Source organism: Cenococcum geophilum (assembly GCF_001692895.1).
Source record: "Cenococcum geophilum 1.58 unplaced genomic scaffold K441scaffold_50, whole genome shotgun sequence".
NCBI lineage: Eukaryota > Fungi > Ascomycota > Dothideomycetes > Gloniales > Gloniaceae > Cenococcum > Cenococcum geophilum.
This window is the reverse complement of record NW_027137608.1, coordinates 1,111,464-1,131,876: the sequence shown is the minus strand read 5'-3', so window position 1 is coordinate 1,131,876 and position 20,413 is coordinate 1,111,464. Positions and strand designations below refer to the sequence as shown.

General features: G+C 47.6%; 6 protein-coding genes across 6 annotated transcripts; 3 read left to right on the top strand and 3 right to left on the bottom strand.

Annotated features, from left to right (window-relative positions):
• Positions 1–1,425: 1,425 nt before the first annotated feature.
• K441DRAFT_666786 (P-loop containing nucleoside triphosphate hydrolase protein) lies at positions 1,426–2,637 on the bottom strand. Its single transcript, XM_067649710.1, has one exon. The coding sequence runs from the start codon at positions 2,533–2,535 to the stop codon at positions 1,537–1,539; it is 999 nt and encodes a 332-aa protein (XP_067499600.1). The 5' UTR covers positions 2,536–2,637; the 3' UTR covers positions 1,426–1,536.
• Positions 2,638–4,379: 1,742 nt separating this feature from the next.
• On the bottom strand, positions 4,380–6,414 carry K441DRAFT_733996 (uncharacterized protein; the record flags this gene model as incomplete). The annotated part of the gene is made up of 4 exons (XM_067654267.1): positions 6,266–6,414; positions 6,193–6,222; positions 5,393–5,875; positions 4,380–5,170 (listed from the first exon to the last, which is right to left on the bottom strand). Exons 1-4 carry the CDS (start codon positions 6,366–6,368, stop codon positions 4,380–4,382), a joined length of 1,407 nt encoding a protein of 468 aa, XP_067499599.1. The 5' UTR covers positions 6,369–6,414.
• Positions 6,415–6,611: 197 nt separating this feature from the next.
• On the top strand, positions 6,612–7,666 carry K441DRAFT_733994 (uncharacterized protein; the record flags this gene model as incomplete). Its single annotated transcript, XM_067654266.1, has 1 exon — positions 6,612–7,666. A coding segment is annotated over exon 1 (1,027 nt), but the record flags the coding sequence as incomplete, so codon positions are not given.
• A 5,480-nt stretch (positions 7,667–13,146) lies between these two features.
• On the top strand, positions 13,147–13,740 carry K441DRAFT_467175 (uncharacterized protein; the record flags this gene model as incomplete). Its single annotated transcript, XM_067641826.1, has 1 exon — positions 13,147–13,740. A coding segment is annotated over one exon (594 nt), but the record flags the coding sequence as incomplete, so codon positions are not given.
• Positions 13,741–14,497: 757 nt separating this feature from the next.
• On the top strand, positions 14,498–14,665 carry K441DRAFT_465490 (uncharacterized protein; the record flags this gene model as incomplete). The annotated part of the gene is made up of 1 exon (XM_067641811.1): positions 14,498–14,665. A coding segment is annotated over one exon (168 nt), but the record flags the coding sequence as incomplete, so codon positions are not given.
• Positions 14,666–15,812: 1,147 nt separating this feature from the next.
• On the bottom strand, positions 15,813–20,288 carry K441DRAFT_707952 (uncharacterized protein). Its single transcript, XM_067653751.1, has 3 exons — positions 19,984–20,288; positions 16,912–19,929; positions 15,813–16,839 (listed from the first exon to the last, which is right to left on the bottom strand). The coding sequence occupies exons 1-3, from the start codon at positions 20,056–20,058 to the stop codon at positions 16,240–16,242; spliced, it is 3,693 nt and encodes a 1,230-aa protein (XP_067499595.1). The 5' UTR covers positions 20,059–20,288; the 3' UTR covers positions 15,813–16,239.
• Between the last annotated feature and the right edge of the window lie 125 nt (positions 20,289–20,413).

The window sequence follows — 20,413 nt, the reverse complement described above, 5'->3', positions numbered from 1 at the left end:
TTCTGCTTCCTAAATTGCATGTCTTACACAACACTAGACGCACGGCGCAACCATCGCAGAGACCACAATCGGCACAACAACCGCGATGATCAAAAAAAATCTCGAACAACCGCTGCGGAAATCATTCTCAGACGGACTCGCCCTTCGTAGGAGTTAACAGCGGCGCACGGACAATGCTCCCAAGCGGACCCCACTAGGACGTCTCGATTGTTACATTCTCGCATGGAGGAACGGCCGACGAATTGATAGACCAATCTGCTTTGATGACTAGATCCACTAAGTGTTCGCTGCAGCCATAGAGGCAGGAACTCCATGCCATGGAGGTGATCGCCCGTCAAAAAGTTTTGCGCTGATTCTCGATTTTAGCAGAGACCCGGTAAGAGTGAAGGAAGATGTCTTACTATTATTACATAAACATCCCCATCTACTGTCTGTACAGCTTGGTGACTGCGCCCAAACTGCAGTTTGATGCCACGTCTCATTTGTGTAGTATACTTTGTCAAACGATACAACAGTTGCACTTTTGGGAAACGTGCAGAGGCTGTTTTCACGACATTCGTAGTCGACTGGGCAGCAGACTAATGGACCAAGGCCATTTTGCTAACAGGGGATGTGGCCTTCTGCAGCTTCCAGGTTACAACCTAGTTTCGGAGCTCCCTAATAAGTGGACTGCGTAGTATTTTGAGCGTAGGCTGCTTGAAGGAAGATAATAGTAGCTAGCTGAAAAAAGAGTTATGTATGGAACGTCTGAAGATCCACACATCGCGGAAAGTAAAGGTCCAAGCTACTGAAGACGAGGGATCAAAGTCTAATACGAACAAATATATGTTTTGTGCCCAATCCGTATCCAATCCCGTAGGATTCAAGCGGGCACGCTTGACGCACTACGACAGCTAGGGGGCCCTGAGCCTTGAGTGTGGTGCTATCGGTTCAATATGATATCCGCGACCTAGGATAGACCGTTATTCCTTATTCTTACCCTCCTAATATTGATATCGATATGTGGGCTGTCATTGGTGGGCTGAAACTGGCGAATAACCCTTAAAGCGTTCTAGGGAACACCTGTCCCGGTGTACCGTCATAGATTCGACTACCTGTGGAGCATAAATGAGGCGGATAATATAGAAGATGATGGAAGTAAAATGGCTTCTCAATGATTTCTAGCTTTTCTATAGTGCTCCGCTTTCTGCAAAGGAACATTCCTAGTCAGCAAGGATTGTAAGTTAGGATAGAATTTAGAGGAAAATATGTACCTTAAGGCTAGTAGAATGTTTCAAGCCTTGGGTGGAATGCGAGTGGCTAATAAAGGATTGCTTGGCAGACTTGATATGACCTAGGTATAGTGAGAGCCGGGATACATGTAAAAGAAGCAATTTCAGGTAGTACCAAGTTGTAATTTAGGGAAATTGCAATTTCTTAAAATTTGTTCAATTGATTTTTAAAATAGCATCGAGAAATCCATAGATCGAACCTATTTTTAGAACGCCAGAGCTATGCAAAAATACTCTAACCATACGTAGCCCCATATGCCGTCCATTAGTCCCGCGTATAGCCCACATTGCGACTAGTAATATCCACCACGAGGCCTGCAACTATGCCATTGAATATCGGGTATAAGGAACAACTCCTATATTTGTCAGCCAACAAGCCTGTACTCCTGCCTTCAGCGTGGTCTTTCACGCCATGAACCCTTCCAACATCCTTGCCGTCAATCACTGTTCCCTCAGGGTACACTGGCCTAGTACCTTCCTCAATCAACATCACAAATGCTGGGTCGATGGGTACGCTGCCTAGAAACGGCACTTCGAACTCCCTCGCCATAACCTCTCCGCCTCCTTTGCTGAACACATTTGTGCATTCCATGCAACTCGGACATACAAATCCTGCCATATTCTCCACAACACCAAGTACCCGTATGCCGACCTTCTTACAAAAGTTCAGCTCCTTCTTGACGTCTGATATACTGATGGCTTGAGGTGTGGTAACGACTACGGCGCCGGCGAGTTGAGATGGTGTGCAGGTTTTGAGGAGATTTTCGAGGAGGGAGATATGTTCATCTGAAGTGCCAGGAGGCGTGTCGATGAGGAGGAAGTCGAGGTCGGCAGGCCATAGGACGTCGGAGAGGAATTGGCGCACCATAGCTGTCTTCTTCGGACCACGCCATATCACGGCATCAGAGCGAGACGGTAGTATGAACCCTAGGGACATACAAGAGAGAGGCCCTACTGGAGTCTCTGTAGTTATGAATGATGTGGAGGGCGTGCCATTCGATGGCAGTGCTGTTAGAAGAGTAGGTAGAACTTGCGCATTGTGAACGGGAACTGGTATCCAGCCACCTGGTGCTTGTCGTACTTTGAGCTCTTCAATGCCGAAAAAGCGGGGTATCGAAGGTCCAGTCAAGTCTATATCTAAGACTCCAACTGAATGGCCTTGCAGTGACAGTGTGAGAGCCAACTGTGTCGTAATACTGGATTTGCCCACTCCGCCTTTGCCTGAAAGGACGAGGACAATGTTCCGGATGTTATCAAGTGGCATCGTGAAGCTCCTGTCTTAGTCTAGACTCAGCACTTTTCGATGCGAAGCAGAGACGGCGCGTCTGAGAGGATTTCTGCGCTTGCATGCTTGCGATGGTGAGTTTTGGTGGTGATTTGAAATCTGCCCCACGTCCGAAGTGGCGTTGAAATAGAGTCTTGGCGGAGGCTCAAAGACTCCGCAGCCTCCTCAACACCTGCCCCTTGTTTACCAACCCTAGGATCCTATTTCTGGAAACCCGCGAATATCATCTACAAGCCCGATATACCTCTAGAGAAGGCGATCCTTGAGTACGTAATGCCTTATGATTTGTCTAGTAGAGCATCGCCTCTGTAGGCCTAGTTTTTAGGGCATGGCCTTTAATATCAGAGTCAATCGTACATTAATGTCACAGTACTCGTCAGCCGGTATATTTTTTGGGAGTTTTGTGCATGAATGTCGCAATGCTTAGTATTACATGTAGGCTCTCTAGCGCTGTCATATGTTCTTCCAATCAGGGGACTATTTCTATCGAAAAGGTATTGGCATCCAGTCGTTGAAAATTCATTCTATTTTTTGTATACGATTATGCGCCTACCTATTAAGAAAAATACCTCTACCCCTTTTTTTAAAGCTCTAAGCTTCTAGTCTTCTGAGACGGTTAATTAGCTCGTGACCATTTACCCTTCCACGCACATATTTTCCCCTTGCTTAGGTCATGGCATGTCGATCGAAGAAAATAAGTGGCTGGAACTCTTATTTAGAAGTTACTCTTCATTTCCTGTCACACTTACACCCTAGTAACTATATACAGATCAAAGAAAGGCTCTTTTGGATGCAGAGCATCGCTAACAGGCATTCCGACGATGGCCATATGTTAATGTTACTTTTTAGGGCAATTCTTAGGCAATAGAGATGTAGAAAGCCGTATAGTGCTGTCTTGACGAATTTCCTCCTCTTTTTTCTGTGTACGGAAGAATGCCAAGTATGGCTGCTGGAGAGCCAACGTGGCAGGGCGGGATGGAAAACTCAAGCATAAAGACGATTTCTATTGCGAGGTCCATCCAACTTTCAAAGCCTGTTTACCCAAATGCCTGGGAAATGGGCAAGTCTCAGGAAAGGCATGTTGTTGTTGGCACACGTATTTGGCGTACATTCCAGCAATTTGCTTCGTCCCCCGGCGCATACTTTTAACCCTACCTATCGCTCAGGAAACTCACATCTACGAGCTAACGAGCGGCCCCATCGCATCTAGATTTCCAAAGCTTAAGGTCTGTGTGTTAGTGTTCACTGCTAATTCTGAGAGCTTTGGTACGTTGGAATCATGAAAAGAACGACATATGCGGCAGCCTTGCTGTACTTTTTTGGGCTTGTTTACGCAGGTGAAACGGGTCAGTAACAGATAAGATGCGTCTTTCGAAGTTGAAAGAGTTTTAAACTTTAATCAGAAGCGCTAACTTGACAACACCTCTAGGTTATTGCCATGCTCCAGTAACCGTGACGGTTTATCCACCTGAATACTATTCCAGCCTCCCTCCCGGTTCTACATTGCCTTCGAATGTTCTTCCTCTTTCATTAACAACCTCAACAAATTCACTCGCCCCTGTAAGTGGTTATACACCCTTGACTACTAAATCATCCATTATAGTGCAAACTGGTTCGGCTTCCATACGCTCCGTGCGTTCCGCGACTATATCGCCATGCACTTCAAGGAATATTCCGTCTGTTCCGTCACATATATACTCCGAATCATCGGCTACAAGAAGCTCGCGCTATTCCCCTCCAACTACTGGTAAAAGCCCAAGTGGCTCAACAACGATATTCTCATCAGCTATCTCTTTCTCAGCTATATCGAGTCCCACAATCGCCTACAATGTCACAGTACCTTCGGGGTCGCCCTCTCTGGCGACTGCGCCTACATTGTCGGGCGCGAGTTCATCCACAGGTATCACAATCGTAACTCGTAGCGCGACAGGGACTACTACAGCTTTAATGACTTCGATTTCGTCTAGTCTGAGAGCTATGCAGACATCCAGCGTGTCAGGTGGTATTTCCACCCGCATAGTTTCTACAGGATCACTTCTAGGACCACCTCCAACCTCCCAAACCTCTAGTACAAACTCTAATAAGGGTTCTACAATTTCTTCCGTGTCTTCAACAGCTCGAAGTACCAACTCCAGTGTTCTACCTCCGAATTCATCCCCTACTCTGCAGATTTCTAGCGGAACTAATGGCAACCAGACTGTTACCAGCAGCTCTGGAAGTGGTAGATCTGGCTTAGCAACTTCATCCGCCACATTTACATTCCCATCGTCTACTTCTCTCCCTAGACTGCAGGCTTCAACTTCAGGGTCCCTTACGGCGCAATCAAGCTCCAGTTCACAGCAGAATTCCGGGAACTTTTCAATCATATCCTCTATTACAGGAATCTCAACATCAGGCTCAATAACAAGCGGGTTTAATGGCCAGTCTTCGCCTATCTCTAGTACAGGGTCAATTTCAAGTGTAATATCGAATCGAACGCAATCAAATTCAGCCCTAGGAACGAATTCTGGGTCGTCACCTGCCACTCTTGGTAGTGGAATGTCTAGCTCGGCTTCAACTTCGAATGGCCCTTGGGTAGGAACCCCTTCTACTAGTTCTAGCACTGCGCAGGGCACTGGCAACATATCTCAATCTACTTCGGGTGGGACAGGAAGCTCGACTACAAACTCAATTCCTGCAATCTCTAGTTCGACTTGGACTAGAGTTTCAAGCTCCACTATTGCTTCAACACAAATCTCTGCTAGTACTACTGTGCAGACAACTAAAACTGCTTCCATATCCGCTGGAACAGGATCCAGCAGCCTCACATCAGAATCTAGCATTAGTTCATCCTCACAAACCACTATGTCAAATTCTAGCAGCTCATCATTGCAAACGGCCTCCACTTCGATTTCCCGGAGCGGAATATCAAGCTCAATGACTACAGCAGTTAGTTCGGGGGGTAGCACGACTGGAGGGAGTTCACAGAACAATGTGGTCACATCACAAAGTGGTATTTTGAGTCCTACTAGCATTTCGGGACAAACCTCCATAAGCACCTCTTCAACTACTTTTTCGAGCACCAACCCATCAGGAATTAGCCCTAGCACGAGCGTAACCACAAGCACATCAGGGTCAGTGTCCATACCGACAACTTCGAACACTAGTGGATCAATTTCCACGGCGTCTAGTTCATCCCGGGCCGCTCCTAGCACAACAATAACGGCGGGAACGTCGAGCTCGACCAGTTCTGGAATCAACTCAAGCACGGTTCCCTCACAAACCACACCCACCACGTCTCCATCTCTCGGATCATCAACTTCCAGCATGCAACAATCGCCTGGATCGATAACAAGATCAGCAACTCAGCAATCCTCCAGCTCAGAAACGTCTTCATCCTCCGGATCCGCAACATCACCTACAATTCTTACTTGTCCAGCGTCAAATAACACCATATATTACCCTCCCAGTGCGGATGCATTCTTCGTGTCTTGTGGTCTGAGTTATGGCGGAGTAATCCTCATGAAACGAAATGCACCTGGGACTAATCGGTTCAACCGTCGAGATTCAGGTTTACTCTCTCCTCAATTATCACCAACCTTAAATGATTGCATTAACTTTTGCGATGCCCACCCTCCTTGCATTTACGTAACCTACATGCCCCAAGATGGGTTTGGCGTTTGTCAACTGTTTAAAGATGCAAGCACGAATCCTATATCAAGAGGCACACCTAATCCTGGACTCTGGGCTGCATACAGACTATGGCCTACAACTACCTTAACACTGACAGGCACAATGTCGCCTTCTAGCTCAGCAACAAGCATGAGCTCCATCTCGGCCACGACTATTGTAAATATCCCAAGCTCTACTATAAGCTCCATCTATTCTTCAACGAATAGTGGAGCCTCGAGCTCTCTTACCACTTCCATCTATTTAACTGGACCCAGCTCAACTGCAAGTACATCATCACTATCAAATGGAAGTATCTCGTCGACTTCGACTTCTTCCATTGTAAACCCTACTAGTTCAGGATCCATCTCGGCATCCAGCAATCCCTCATCAACATCTATGGCAACTCCATCTAGCTCAACTTCTTCTACATCGATGACAAGCATTTCTAGAACAAGCTTTGGATGGTCTGTTTCCTTTTCCACTATTTCTAGCGGGCAAAGTTTAAGCACGATCTCGAACACATCTACATTTAATCAAATGTCTAGTAGCCCATTCTCAACAACGCCTGGAGTAACTTCGAGTCCATCTTCTAGCCAGCTAGCCTCTGTCTTAACTATAACTCCATCCTTTAACACATTTTCTATCACGCCAATATCGAGTTCGAGCTCTTGGCTCTTATCTTCAACCAATCCAGGATCTAGTTTCTCGTCTGGTGTCCCATCTACTCCTACGAGTGTAGGCAGTTTGATACCTTCTACCTCTTCAATGGCCACTACATCAAGTGGCTCATCGGCCAGCTTTATTACGTTTTCATCTACAACGCCTGGATTAACTTCAACTTCTAACATACTCGCTGGAGCATCAAGTTCTTCAAGCTTAGCCAGTTCTTCAGGGTTGATTTCAAATACTGGAACATCCATTACAAGGATCTCAGGTACAACAGCATTAAGCATTTCCACGACAGCTTCAAGCAGTAGCTATTCGTCATCGCCGATGCCCACTTTAAGCTCTACAATTTGGTCCTCTTTGAGTTCTATGACGCCTCCGAGTACGACGTCTGGGCCCTCTTCAAGTTCTAGTACATCACAGCCAACAATCACTACTTCAAGCGCAAGCTCCTCAATTATCAATACCTTAACGTCCTCTCCTTCATCTAGCATTACACCGTCCTCTGATACGTTCTCCTCAGCCTCCACTACTAGCAGCTCGTCTTCGCCAGGGTCTACAAGTACTACTCAAAGTTCCACTAGGTCATCGTCATCGAGTTTTTCTTTTTTACGGAGCTCTGGATACTCTCCATCAAGTTCTGGAATCACAAGCTCAACCTTATCCACAAGCAGCTCGAGCTCTTCCACATCAATGCCGACCACATCTCAGTCTTCAACTACAATTCCCTTCTCGAGTTCTAGCGCTTCAAACACTCAAGCAACTTCTTTAACCACATCCTCAAGCTCTTCTAGTCAAACTTCAAGTACAAGCGGGGGCTCTCATGGGACCAGTACCGCGAGCCTGACAGCAACTAGTCCAAATTCTTCTGGATTATCAACTTCCAGCAGTTCTTCCATAATTAGCCCTACTTCTTCAACCTCTAGTGCGCTTCCAAGCCGCGTCAGCTCTCCGAGTGTAACAACCAGCTCCACCGTTTTAAACTCTCTTCGCTCTAGCGGTTCTTCAGCGCCAAGCAGCTTGCAGGGAAATACAAGTATTGTATCAGGGTCAACAAGCAGCTCAAGGTTTACTTCTTCATCGTTGGCTTCGACCAATTCATCCGCCACTATTTCTAGCATGTCATCTGCTTCTATAACTACTTCATCTTCACAGTCCTCAAACTCGGCGTCTTCCGTCTCGTTTTCACCAACAGCTTTAACATCTGTAGGTACTATGACAATCCTAAGCAGCTCTTCCGCCAGTCCTTCGATATCTACTACTGCCAACAACGGCTCTAGTAGTTCCCCCATCGGTATTAGAAGTTCTATTACCTCAAGCACCGTTATGACTACAGCTTCAATCTCTTCGGCACCCAGTTCTTCAACATTGGCCTTGTTGACATCAGCGTCCTCTATATCCAGCCTTTCGTCAAGCTCTTCGCTTCTATTAACAAATAGCTCCTCAACTATACTCATCACAGCATCTTCAACAACTGGTACACGTACTAGCTCAACTCCAACTGCTTCACCTGTAACATGTTGCGGATATGCCAATAACACCATTGTTGTGAACTCTGGACATAGCTTCATGGTCCAATGTGGGATTGACTACACGGATAGCGATCTCATAAACTATAGCGTGATCCCATATGACCAGTGTATAATGAACTGCGCAACGAATCCAGCATGCGTCAACTTGTCGTATCAGTTTGGCCCCCAAGCTTGTTATCTCAAGAAAGGACTAGGCGCACAGCTGTCTTCGACCAATGTATGTGGAGCACTGCGGCTCAGCTTCCCTACGAACAGCTCCAGCAACTTTACCTCTACTTCAACTTCTCTTTCTACATCGCCCAGCGGTTCCACTCCATTGACAAATGGAAGCTCCACGATTTCTCCCACAAGCAGTAGCTCTGCTACTGCTACAGCGAGCGGGACCTCGTATACATCAGCTGGAAGTGGTTCTACGATATCCTCCTCAAGCAGCAGTTTAACGTTATCAACGAGTAGTAACTTAACAACCAGGATTGAGTCATCTTCAATAAGCAACATGATCACAACTTCTACAAGCTCTCCCTCGACTTCAACACAAAGCGGCCCAGCATCATCACTAAGCAGCCTATTCTCAGGGAGCACTTTATCCTCAGCAAGCAGTTCTTCTTCGACCTCCTCAGGTAGTATAGCCGCAGCTACATTTACGCCATCTACAACTGTGACCTCCTCGTCAGGCAGCTCTTCAACTAGCAGCTTGATCTCGACATCTTTAACTACTACAGAAAGCTTGCCGTCATCAACTACCGCTTTGACCTCCCCATCGGGCAGTTCTAGCCCTTCTAGCATTAACATTTCTAGCTCCTCATCACTGACAAGCGGAGCTGGAACACCTTCCACAAGCAGCTCTACCATGTTCCCCAGCATGTCTACCAGCAGCGGGGTGGCAAGCGGTACGTCATCTTCGGATGGGCCTTCAATATCGTCTTCCACTACTGTTTACTCTAGCACGGTTTCATCAACAGGCAGCGGAGGGAGCAGCACAATTTCATCCTCAACTATGTCCTCATCAAGCAGCTTGTCCACAAACAGTCTGTCGAGTACAAGTGGATCGGCATCTTCTACAAACAGCGTTAGATTGACAAGCAGTGTTGGTTCATCCCCAAGTAGTACTGGCGCGTCCTCGAGTAGCTTTAGTTCGTCAAGTAGTTATGTTGGGACTTCATCTACCTCAAGTAATCTGGTCTCCTCGAGTTCAAGCAGTTCCGCTTTCACTTCAACTACTCCTAGTACTGCGTCATCCAGTACTTCGAATTCTGTTCCTAGCCCCTCCGGAGCCTCTACGACTAGTAGTTCGAATACGAGCTACACGTCCACCACACCAGCCTCATCCACAAGTAACACGCTAGGCACCTCCACAAGCACATCGATGGTGCCTTCTTCGATTTCCACATCGTCAGGCGCCATTAGTACTGGATCTTGGTCACTATCTTCTTCAACGGGAAGCTCTACCACATATTCGTTGGCCAGTTCGTCAATTGTGCCAACTACGATCTCAACAAGCACTAGAACTTCCATAACGTCAACATTTGTATCTACTTCGGGAGGGTCATCATCAACCATGCTGACAAGCTCATCCGCGAGCAACTCAATGCTTTCCATAGCAAGCAGCTCTTTTACATCAACGTCGTCCACATATTCAACTGGGACATTATTTACTAGCAGCACAATGGTGCCATCTTTCAGTAACTCGACATCGATTTTAACTAGCAGCAGCTTCAGAGTATCAGCGTCTACTAGCTCCTCGTTTGCTACAAATACTAGCGCCACCACTTTACAATCTACTAGTACCGGATCGAGCTCATCAAGCACAGCGCATTCTAGTTCATTAAATACCACGACATATTCGAGTACAACAGTTCTGTCATCAATTAGCTCTGCTTCAGTATTGAGCAATAGCTCTACGGCCAGGCAGAGTTCTACTTCAACCCCTTCAAGCAGCGCAACCGTCTCATTTACAAGTAGCTCGGCCGCTTCGTCTATAAGTAGTTCGATAACCTCGCCTACAAGTAGCTTAGTAACATCATCCACGAGCACTTCCCAGACAGACGCTTCATCAAGTTCGTTTTCGTCTCCAGCTGCATCTAGCGTGGCCATTACAACCTCAACATCAACTAGCTCTAGCGGGTCAAGCACGATCAGTTCGAGTGTCTCCACAGCAAATAGTACAACCAGCTTTATATCGGCTTCTTTAAGCAGCCCATCGGTCTTGTCTACGAGCAGCGCTACAGCGAGCTCTTCATCAAGCTCATTATCTTCTTCAGCTGTGCTAAGTTCGAGTACAATTAACTCTTCCTCGTCATCTACAGCATCAATTGCAACAAGTGGGGCTACAAGTAGCTCACCGTCGAGCTCCACATCGTCGCCTGCCTCGAGCAGCACTTCAATCCAACCGCCTCAGAGCTCTTTTGTGACTTCTACTTCGAGCACGTCAACGCTCGGCCCAAGTAGTCCTTCAAGCCGCTCAAGCAGTACATTATACACAAATTCTTCAAGCCCAAGCAATGTATCGGGTACGGCCTCTACAAGCACGAGCATTTCAAGTTCTAATTCTTCCAATCCAGCTACAACATTGAGCATAAGTTCATCTAGCTCAAATGCTGCATCAAGCGCAAGTACTTCGACGAGCTCAAGCACTTCACAGAGCCAAAGTTTAAGTTCAATTAGTATATCTAGCTCAAGTTCTCTAAATTCAAGCTCTCTGAATTCAATTTCCCCGAGCACAAGTTCTCCAAACTCAAGCCCTTCGAGCTCAAGTGTTACATTGACTCCAAGCACTATGACGAGTTCAAGCTTTGCCTTAAGCACGAATTCTCCAATTTCAAGTTCATTAAGTACGGCTCCTTCAAGTTCAAGTTCTTCGAGTACGGGTTCTCTGAGCACAAGTACTTCAACAGGCTCAAGTGTACAGACATTTAGCACTTCTGCAAGTCTAAGCACGTTCACATCAAATATGACGACTCCCATCACATCTCCTCGATCCACTAATAGTACAACAAGCACATCATCCCAAAGCTCTTCGACAACTTTATCGAGCATTTCATCAAGTACGACTGCTTCAAATTCAACTTCCGTATCAAGTTCTAGCAGTACATCAAGCTCAAGTTATCTAATCTCAGGCTCGTCAAGTTCAAGTACAACTAGTGTATCCAGTGTATCCGGTGCGAGTATGAGTACAAGTTCAAGTGTGCTGTCGTCGAGTATAACGGCTTCGAGCATGTTAACTCCATCACCTACGAGTGCGCTGAACTCATCCTCTCAAAGTTCAAGTATACTAACAAGCTCAAATATCACACCGGGCACGAACGCTTCAACCGGCTCGAATACTTGGTCATCGAATACAGCAACGTCTACCACGCCGTCTCAATCTTTTGCTACCACACCAACTTCATTGCTCCAGACCTCTCTATCCAGTTCAAGCTCTAGTGTGTCATCGAGTTCAAGCGCTGAATCAAGCACAAGTAGAAATGCCTCAAGTTCAAGCACGCTAACCTCAAGTACTGCACTTTCGAGCACGCTGTCTCAGAGTTCTGTCAGCATATCACCTACTCTATCTTCATCTTTCTCACCTTCCACCACCGTATCCGTTAATTCATCATCTTTTACTTCTACCTCATCAACAAGTCTTTCTACCTCTATATCGTCAACGCAAATTTCTTCAAGCGCAAGTGTCACAAGCTCTAGTAGCACATCTTCTAGCGTCTCTACTACCTCCACTACCCCTACGACATCGTCTTCGAGCCAAATCACAATAACGATGCCGACAACATCCTCAAGTTCAACCGCTCAAACCTCCCTGATATCCTCCTCTTCGACAAGCTCGCCAAGTACCAACTCTTTACCACTGAGAGCCAGTGGCTCTACCTCAACTGGATTTTCTGTAACTGCCTCTTCAACTTCGAGTTCATTAACATCCAGTATAGCAGTCACTTCATCAAATAGCAGTTTATCGTCGTCGTCATCGTCATTATCGTCGACTAGCTTTGCATCGCCATCAAGCAGCATCTTATCGTCTAGTGTTGGGACTGTTTCAAATTTCTCCAGCTCCATAATATTCACTTCTAGTATAGCTTCAACAAGCTCTATGAACTCTTCTTCTTCATCTCCAGCTACGACAGTGCCCAGCACTACATCATCCCAAAGTAGTGCCGTGCCATTTGCAAGTACATCAGCGAGTCTCTCCCGCAGCTCTTCGTCACCGAATGCCGGTACAGCTCCCACCAGCAGCTCTTTATCCAGTTCTGCATCATCCAGCTCATTATCTGTGGGGAGTATCGCATCTTTCTCGACTGCTGCCACGCTAACCACCCAACCGTTCACCTCTTCATCATCAACTTCTACCTACTCTACCAGCTCTAGTACAGTTATATCCAACATAACTTCTAGCTCCAGCTCTCCCACAACTACCCAATTAATTTCAATAGTCGGGTCCTTGACCATAAATAGTTCGTCTAGCGTATCTTCGTCCGCGACTCTCACTGGCCCCTCAAGCCCATCTTCCGTCATGAACTCTACGACACTCTCCTCATCAAGAAACTCTACAACATCTTCCTCGTTCGGGATATCGTCCTCGTCAGGAGGTTCTTCAATTTTGTCTTCAACGCCAGCTACAAGTATAACATCTCCATCATCAAGCTCTAGCTCATATCTAACTACGACCTCAACGCCCACAACAACATCTACAACTTCGACCAGTTCTTCCGCTACCACTACTGTTACCGCTAACGCTACTGCTTCAACTCTATCATGCCCTAGTTCAAATGGTACCATCATCACTTATCCGAATGGAGACCAATTCCAAGTGCAATGCTACGTTGATCATGGCGGAAACGACCTCTCAGCAACCGCAGAGTATAACTTGACTGGATGCATGAATACCTGTGAAAATACCCCTGGTTGTCAAGCTATTTCATGGGCATACACAATCGTGCCTGGCGCCACCGGCACGTGCTTCCTGCACAGTGCCATAAGCCTTCCAGGCGGCTCAAACATTGGCATATGGGGTGCTATAAAACTTTTTCCGACAACAACTACCACAGCCACGGCAACCTCATCTACGTCATCCAGCACGTCTACTGCGGCGACTCTCTCATGCCCAACTGCAAACAATACTATTTTTACTGCAAACAACAACCTTAGTTATTATGTGGAATGCGGCTTTGATCGAGGTGGTGGAAACTTACCAAACATGCCAGTTTACGTCAACAGCCTAGATACGTGCATTAACCTCTGTGCAAACACATCCCCGTGTGTCGACGTATCATGGGTCGTTGGTTCACCACAAGGCCCCTGTTACTTGAAGTACGCTATTGATAGCATCTATTACAACGTTGCTATTTGGGGCGCGCGGCAGCTTTTCAACACAACTACGACCATAACCACGACAGCAGTTCCAACAACTTATTTCCCCACTTCTATAACAACGACCGGTACTTCTATAACATCTACAGCCGCACCTATGACGTCTTCCACAATATCATCCAGCACTTAAAGTACTTTGTCGACTGCAACGTCAACTCCGACTGTGATAGCTCGCCCAGCCGCAAACAGGACCACATTCACTGCGAATACTGGGGCAGTTTTCTTGGTCGAGTGTGGTATTAACCGTCAGGGATCCCAGATCGGCATAACATACCCTGGCAGCCCGGTAGGATGTGCAACCTCATGTGCAGCAATGGCTAGTTGCGTGAACGCTATTTGGACAGGTGGTGGCTGTTATCTGAAGAGCTCTTTTGGGACGACTGCATATGACAACAATGTGGGTCTGAAACTTGCCATGAATGGAACTATACCGGTCACAACCACGACCACGACTACATTTACTTCATCTTCTAGCTCATCCTCGAGTTAAACAATAACCACGGCAACTACGGCGACGACTGCCACGATGGCAACAACTCCCACGACGGCTACAACAGCAACGACACTAACGGCATATGTTGTGACGTCGACGGTATACGCGGCAAATTGCTTCCTTGGGCTTTTAAATCTTTGCATTGTTAGACATGCGATTGTTCCTTCAACCCGACCAGTCACTATTATTTCGATGAGCAGCACACCAATATCGATAGGCTCTTTAGTAGTCCGCTACACCAGCCGCTTTAGATTGTCCCGAACGCGATGGAGTACTATACAATACTGACGGAACAGCGTTTCAAATAGAATGCGGCACCGATCGTGACGGAACTTTCTTAGAACCTGGCTACACGACAACTTTCGGTCAGTGCATGGATCTTTGTGCTGTGACACCCGAATGCGTTGATGTTACCTACCACCGACTAGAGTCACCAGACACTGTTCCATTCCCTGGCATCTTCCAATGCGACTTGAAGAATACAATAAGTCCAGCTATTGATAACCCTAATGTCTGGGGGGCGGAGCGAATTGCGTTAAACTGATTCAGCGACCACGTCCTCTGCCCTCACCATCTCGAGTTCCAGCTTAGCAAGCCCGTCATCAACACCATCCGCATACCCTAGCTCGAATGGGACTTCCTATACCGCCAAAACTGGGGCTACCTATTCCATTAGCTGCGGCATTTCTTATACCGGTGCTTTCCTCACGACCTCATATAGTGCGCCTAACCTCCCTAGCTGTAACGTTACTTTCGATGGTACGCTGGTAGCCGAGTATGCTCTGAGCGATGTCTATTCGTGCATTGATATATGTGGCGAAAATCCGATGTGGGCACGGAGTATGTTGTTGGTGTGCCATATTCCACGCGCTATTTGTACAATGGGAGGGTGGTAGTTGATAGCAATGGTCCGGATTGGACCGCCATGTTGGGTCCAATGCCGGCGGAGAAGTGGAAGGTGAAAGCAGGGCCGGAGGGGCAGAAAGATATGTTGAAGACGAGGGGGAAAGGGAAAGTGGGGAGGAATCAAGATATAGAGAAGCCCCGTAAGGAACATGAGTGGGAAAAGAGAGTGCGAGGATTTGGGAGGATTTGGGAAGATCTGGAGGTGATTTTCGGCCTTTAAGGGCATAGCGCAGTGATTCATTTTTGGTTTATCGCACGGCGTTCTTTTTCCATTCCGTACTCTTCCCCGGGATCTTCTCATTTTTATCTTCTAAGCGTATGTGATTTGCTCTTCTAATGGAACACAATTTGGTGAAGTCGAGCATTTTGCATCAGAGTTATTTTGGAATTGGCTACGGGAGTAATGCCAGATGTTGGACAGCCGTATTAGCGGTCGGGTTTCGCATTTGGCATTCGGAATTTAATTTCTTATAAATTTATGGCCCCATTGAAGAGGAAATCCTAGAAAACTGCGAAACTAGGCTAAGATTGAATATGCTAATGATATAAATTTTGGATCGGCTCCACGGGCGCAGTTTCTGAAAATACTACATGGAATCGCGAGCATGCGTAGAGCTCACCACAGGTGGGCTCCTTGTATCTCCGAAGGTCTCATTTAATTAGGCTACCATTCAATAATCTCCTATGCTCTGGTAAAATAATTATCCCATATGATTCCGATCTCGATTCAGACTCCCATATCAGTATACAAATATCATGTATTTATTTATGCTCCTCCCCAAGAAGCTTATATCCAAACCGGCTCTAATGCGCGGCGGCAGTATAACGTAAGGTCCTCCGGACACCAGAATCATCAAACCGACATTAAATATAACGCCCTTAGAAATGCCAAGACTCAAAAACACCAAGCCGTCCCGAAACAATACTACGCCAACAGTGTTGAACAGGATCTAAAGAGCGAGCCAAGAGCCAGAATAACCGCCAAATACCGTATTCCATACCTGAGCCCGCCGAGAAAACAAGACTTTTGTAATGGTCAAAACTTTCGGTATTTTTTGGCGAAACAAGTGATCGGGTCTAGATGCATTCCCATTCTCCGAATACGCACCACCGCGCGCTACGATCAGCTAACACGAGGCCTCTCCAGGTTCCTCTTTCCCCGATCTTGATTACTGTTTCCCATATGCTGCCATCCGCGCTCTCGGCTGTGCCCCCCATGTGCTCACTCTTCCTCATTAGTCTGATGATTTTGCCAGATGGTGTCTGGATGGCTAACTTGGCCGGCTTAGGTGCAGACGCTGAACCTCCAGAGTTAGATGAGCCATGGGATGCCGAAGATGGGTTGGAGTACGAGGAACCGGTAACAGAGATTGAGTTCATACTCATCGCGGAGGTAGGCCGGGCGAATGGATTGGGTGAAGCACGACCACCCGCTCCAACTCCAGAAGAGACTGAGGGATCAGGTGAACGCGTAAGGGAGGAGGGATGTTGACGGATGGCAAACACGAATGTGTTATTGAGAGCGAGGCGGGTACATTGAGGTTGAGCAACATAAAGGTCGTGCCGCTGAGCATGTGGAGTCGGGTGTAGTGTCAAGAATGAGTATGGTGGATTAGGGCCAGTGTGAACAAGAGGGAGAGCAAATGCTAAGGAGTGCGGGTTTGACTTGATCGAGTGCTTGACAGAGGATTAGCTTAAACTACAAAAGAGGAAAGACGAAAACAATAAAAAAAAAAGGTTAGCACGTACCATTAGCCCGCGTTTCCCAGCGTAGATTTTCAGAATGCCGTGACCTTCATCGCCTGGGAGAAGGGCTTTCACGGTGTATCGCTTCTGCCCTGCAATCCACTCAGGTTGAGCGAGAGCTCGTTTGCGTACAACGTCGCCGCTCTCAAAATAATCTCCATCTGCATCTTGCGCGATTGCTTTTGCCTCGACCTCAGCTACACACTCTACATCTTCGGGGACATTAAAGTAGATGTGTGCCAGCTCAAGGTTTTCGAGATTCAAGAGGCTCGTATCGAAATTGACTATCTGAAGGCCATGCTTGAAATATGGCGGACAAGCGCACGGCAGAGCCATAAGAATGTCGTGAGGTAACGGTGGGCAGATATGCTGTTGCTCTGGAAGAAGCGGGNCATGGGTGTAACAGATCTCCATCGGCCGAGCCAGAAACCACCAGCCGTCAGCAATTTGAGATCCAGCGCTAGAATATAGGCTTCGTTTTGGGTTTGTTGGACCAGCTAGCGAGCAGTCCATGATTCGCCATTCTCCGTCTACAATGACGGCATTCCAAAAATGATTCGGGCGCGCCACTATATCCAGATCAAGTATCTCGCCAGGGGTCTTCAGATAGCCTCTGACAACCTCGGCGTGCAGACCAACAGATGAGCACATTTCCGCAACGAGAATAGCAATTTCTTCAGAGCAACCTCGCTTGGTCTGAATAACGTGTCGCGTATCAATGTCGCCTTCAAAGTCTTCTTCCCAGGATATCCGCTCGCTGACCCAAGTAAAAATGGCTCGAAGCCGTTGAACGTCACTCCTGTATGGCCTGCATACGTACCCCTGAGCTAGAGTTGCAGGTGTCGTCCCAAGTGGAAGGCTGTTCACAAACCGGGCGCTCTTGTCTACCAAGGCCAGATTGCATTGCATGAAGTCTGTAGGCTCAGCTATTGGTAATCCATCAAGGCCTTCGTCGCCCTCTGCGGTTTCGTAAAGAACATCTATGGGGTTGATCACTGGAAGATCTAACATCTGGCATCTCTCGGCTCTTTCGACCCTTTCATTCTTGCTCAGGGAGTTCGACCTATTGACGTCTCGTCGCACTTGCACCCAGTCCACGGAACTGCCTAGCCCCATGTCCCTTGCTGCATTAGGGGCCGAGATAGTTCCACCTGTTATACTAGCGATACCGTTGGATAGTATTTTACTTTGACGCGAGACTGGCCGACTGGATTGGCCTGAAGAAATTGTACTTCGCGCGCTCGCAGCACCCGTCTTTGCAGACTCTATGACCTTCCGGAAAAAGCCACTCTTCCTCGGCTTCGGAGCCATAAGCCCACCTAATGGATCATTTGCATCTGCAACGTTTTCGACCCAATCTACTTGTGAGCTAGAACTGGGTTGTGAGTGAGAGTCATGACTCGAGTGGTACGTCACACCTGTAAATGGTGTTTCTCTACCATCACTAAAGCCAACTCTACTTGGATTTGTGTCTCGAGTATCCATGACACTGACGGGTCTTTCTTTGACACCCGCAGCAATGCCGAACCTCTTTCGGTAGAAGCTGCCAGCGCTTGTGGCACTCATAGCCGTAGCTGATGGCCCGGACATTAGGCTGTGATTTGTTGCATTACTACTTTGTGTGCTAGCGCTCTGCGCTGTGGCACTTGTTTTGGTCGTAAAAGTACGGCCCAGAACCTCCCGGCTGATATCATAAGCTGACTTCCTATGCTTCAACGTGCGCCGGTTTGACCCCTTGCGTTCGACAAAGTCATTGACCTGATCTATTGATGATTGCGACCTTGGCTGGTACATGGGATTCTTTGGAGGAACAGCTGGCGGAGGCCCCATCTGGTCTTGTGGAACGTAATGGTCATTGACTACTCGAGGGTTTTCTTCCTGCTGCAGCCTCCTTAGGCGGCTCTCCATTCGCTGAACGTAGTTATGTACTTGAGGTGGACCATCATCGAATTGTGAATGGTAAGGGCGTGTGTCTTGGTAGCCATCGTCTTGCTCGTCATATTCTTCTTGCCCTCCAATTCCAAGAGATGTTCGTGGCCTCAGTTTTTTGGCTGAAGCGTGATAGACTTGGTCGAATGCTTCTGGTGACCAAATGTTTGGTGGAGTTGCGGGTTCATCTGGAGAAGTGCCACTCCTGGAAATACTCATATCTTGTAATGATGACATTACGTCGTTCATGGCGTTTGTTAAAGGTGAAGGAGTGAACCTACCCCTACCAGGTGATGGCGGTATAGGCGAGGGCGGAGCAGGCGTATGATAACCATTTGCATTTGCATTTCTATAGTCATTGTAGGGTGCTGGAGATGGCGCTCTGCTAGGATTATACGCGACTCGGTGTGGAGGAGGTGCAGGTGGCGGTGGAGACGGATCACGATTATCGTACGGAACCGGCGAAGGGCCTCGAGACTGAGGACGGTGTTGAAGGGGCGGCGCAGGGGAGGGAGCGCGCGAATGTACTTGATATGATGTAGGAGGAGCTGGTGAAGGTGCACGAGAGTGCGAGTGATGCTTAGATGGTGGTGGAGGCGCAGGAGATATTGCCCGAAATCGAGGAGTATCCTTTGATTGTGGGAGCGGAGATGGGACCGTCTTCTCGAGTGATAATCGCTTCATTGAGGAATACGGCTTATGTTTCGAGAAGCTCCCGTTAGGATTTGGGGACAGGCCACCTGCCTTTTGCTGGACTTCTCTCGCGGCAGCCGCCGGGTTTGGAGAGCCGGCAGCGGCATACGCCGTGAACGGTTTGCGAAACATACTTTTCGTCTTTTGTGGAGTTGATTTGGTCGCTCCGGGATTTGATCCAGATGTTCTTGATGTGCTTCCTCCGCCATTTTGCATTGTTAACGGACTAGCATTCCGACTCCCGGGCTGGAAGCTCTCATCTAGGACTTGGACGAAATTCGAGGGAAATAGCCCAACCATCCGCCTGTCTCTCCTCAACCGCCCCATCCACCATGACCCATCTCCCGCATTAAGACATTCTATAAGGTCGCCTTCGATGAAACCGAGATCTCGCTTGGTCTTTGACGGGGTTAGCAAGCATCTTTATTGAGGTATTCTGAAGCTGAGCTGTACCTCTCCTCCCCAAGAATATACCGCTTTACACCAGCATGGGAAGCGTGTGGGCAATGGCTGAGCAGCTGGAGCCATTTTATTCTGTTAATTGTGCAAAAATGAGCGGAGGTCGGTTGAGGCAGCTCATCCAGCAGGTTTTCGGGACAAGGAAGACATCCGTGTTTTGAGGGTTAACCTATAGGTAGTGAGAGGAATTAAAACGATGGGTGAGAATGAGATGCCTGCGTGAACAATTGATGCTGTGCACCTGTCCAAAATGAGAGAATGCAGCCCTCTCCTGCTGGAATAATGGTGATGGTGATCTGGTGTGTCGGAGTGGTCGGTTTGTTTACGCCGGGTGTTGTGGTTTATCCGAAAGCAGTGTCTAGCGCCAATTGGAAAGTAGGGCTGAAACAACGTCACCAGCGCTTCCTCGCGTACAACATATTTT

What these genes read in the sequence shown, in the direction of transcription:
- K441DRAFT_666786 (XM_067649710.1), bottom strand. Translation starts at nt 2,535, where the DNA reads ATGCCACTTGATAACATCCGGAACATTGTCCTCGTCCTTTCAGGCAAA.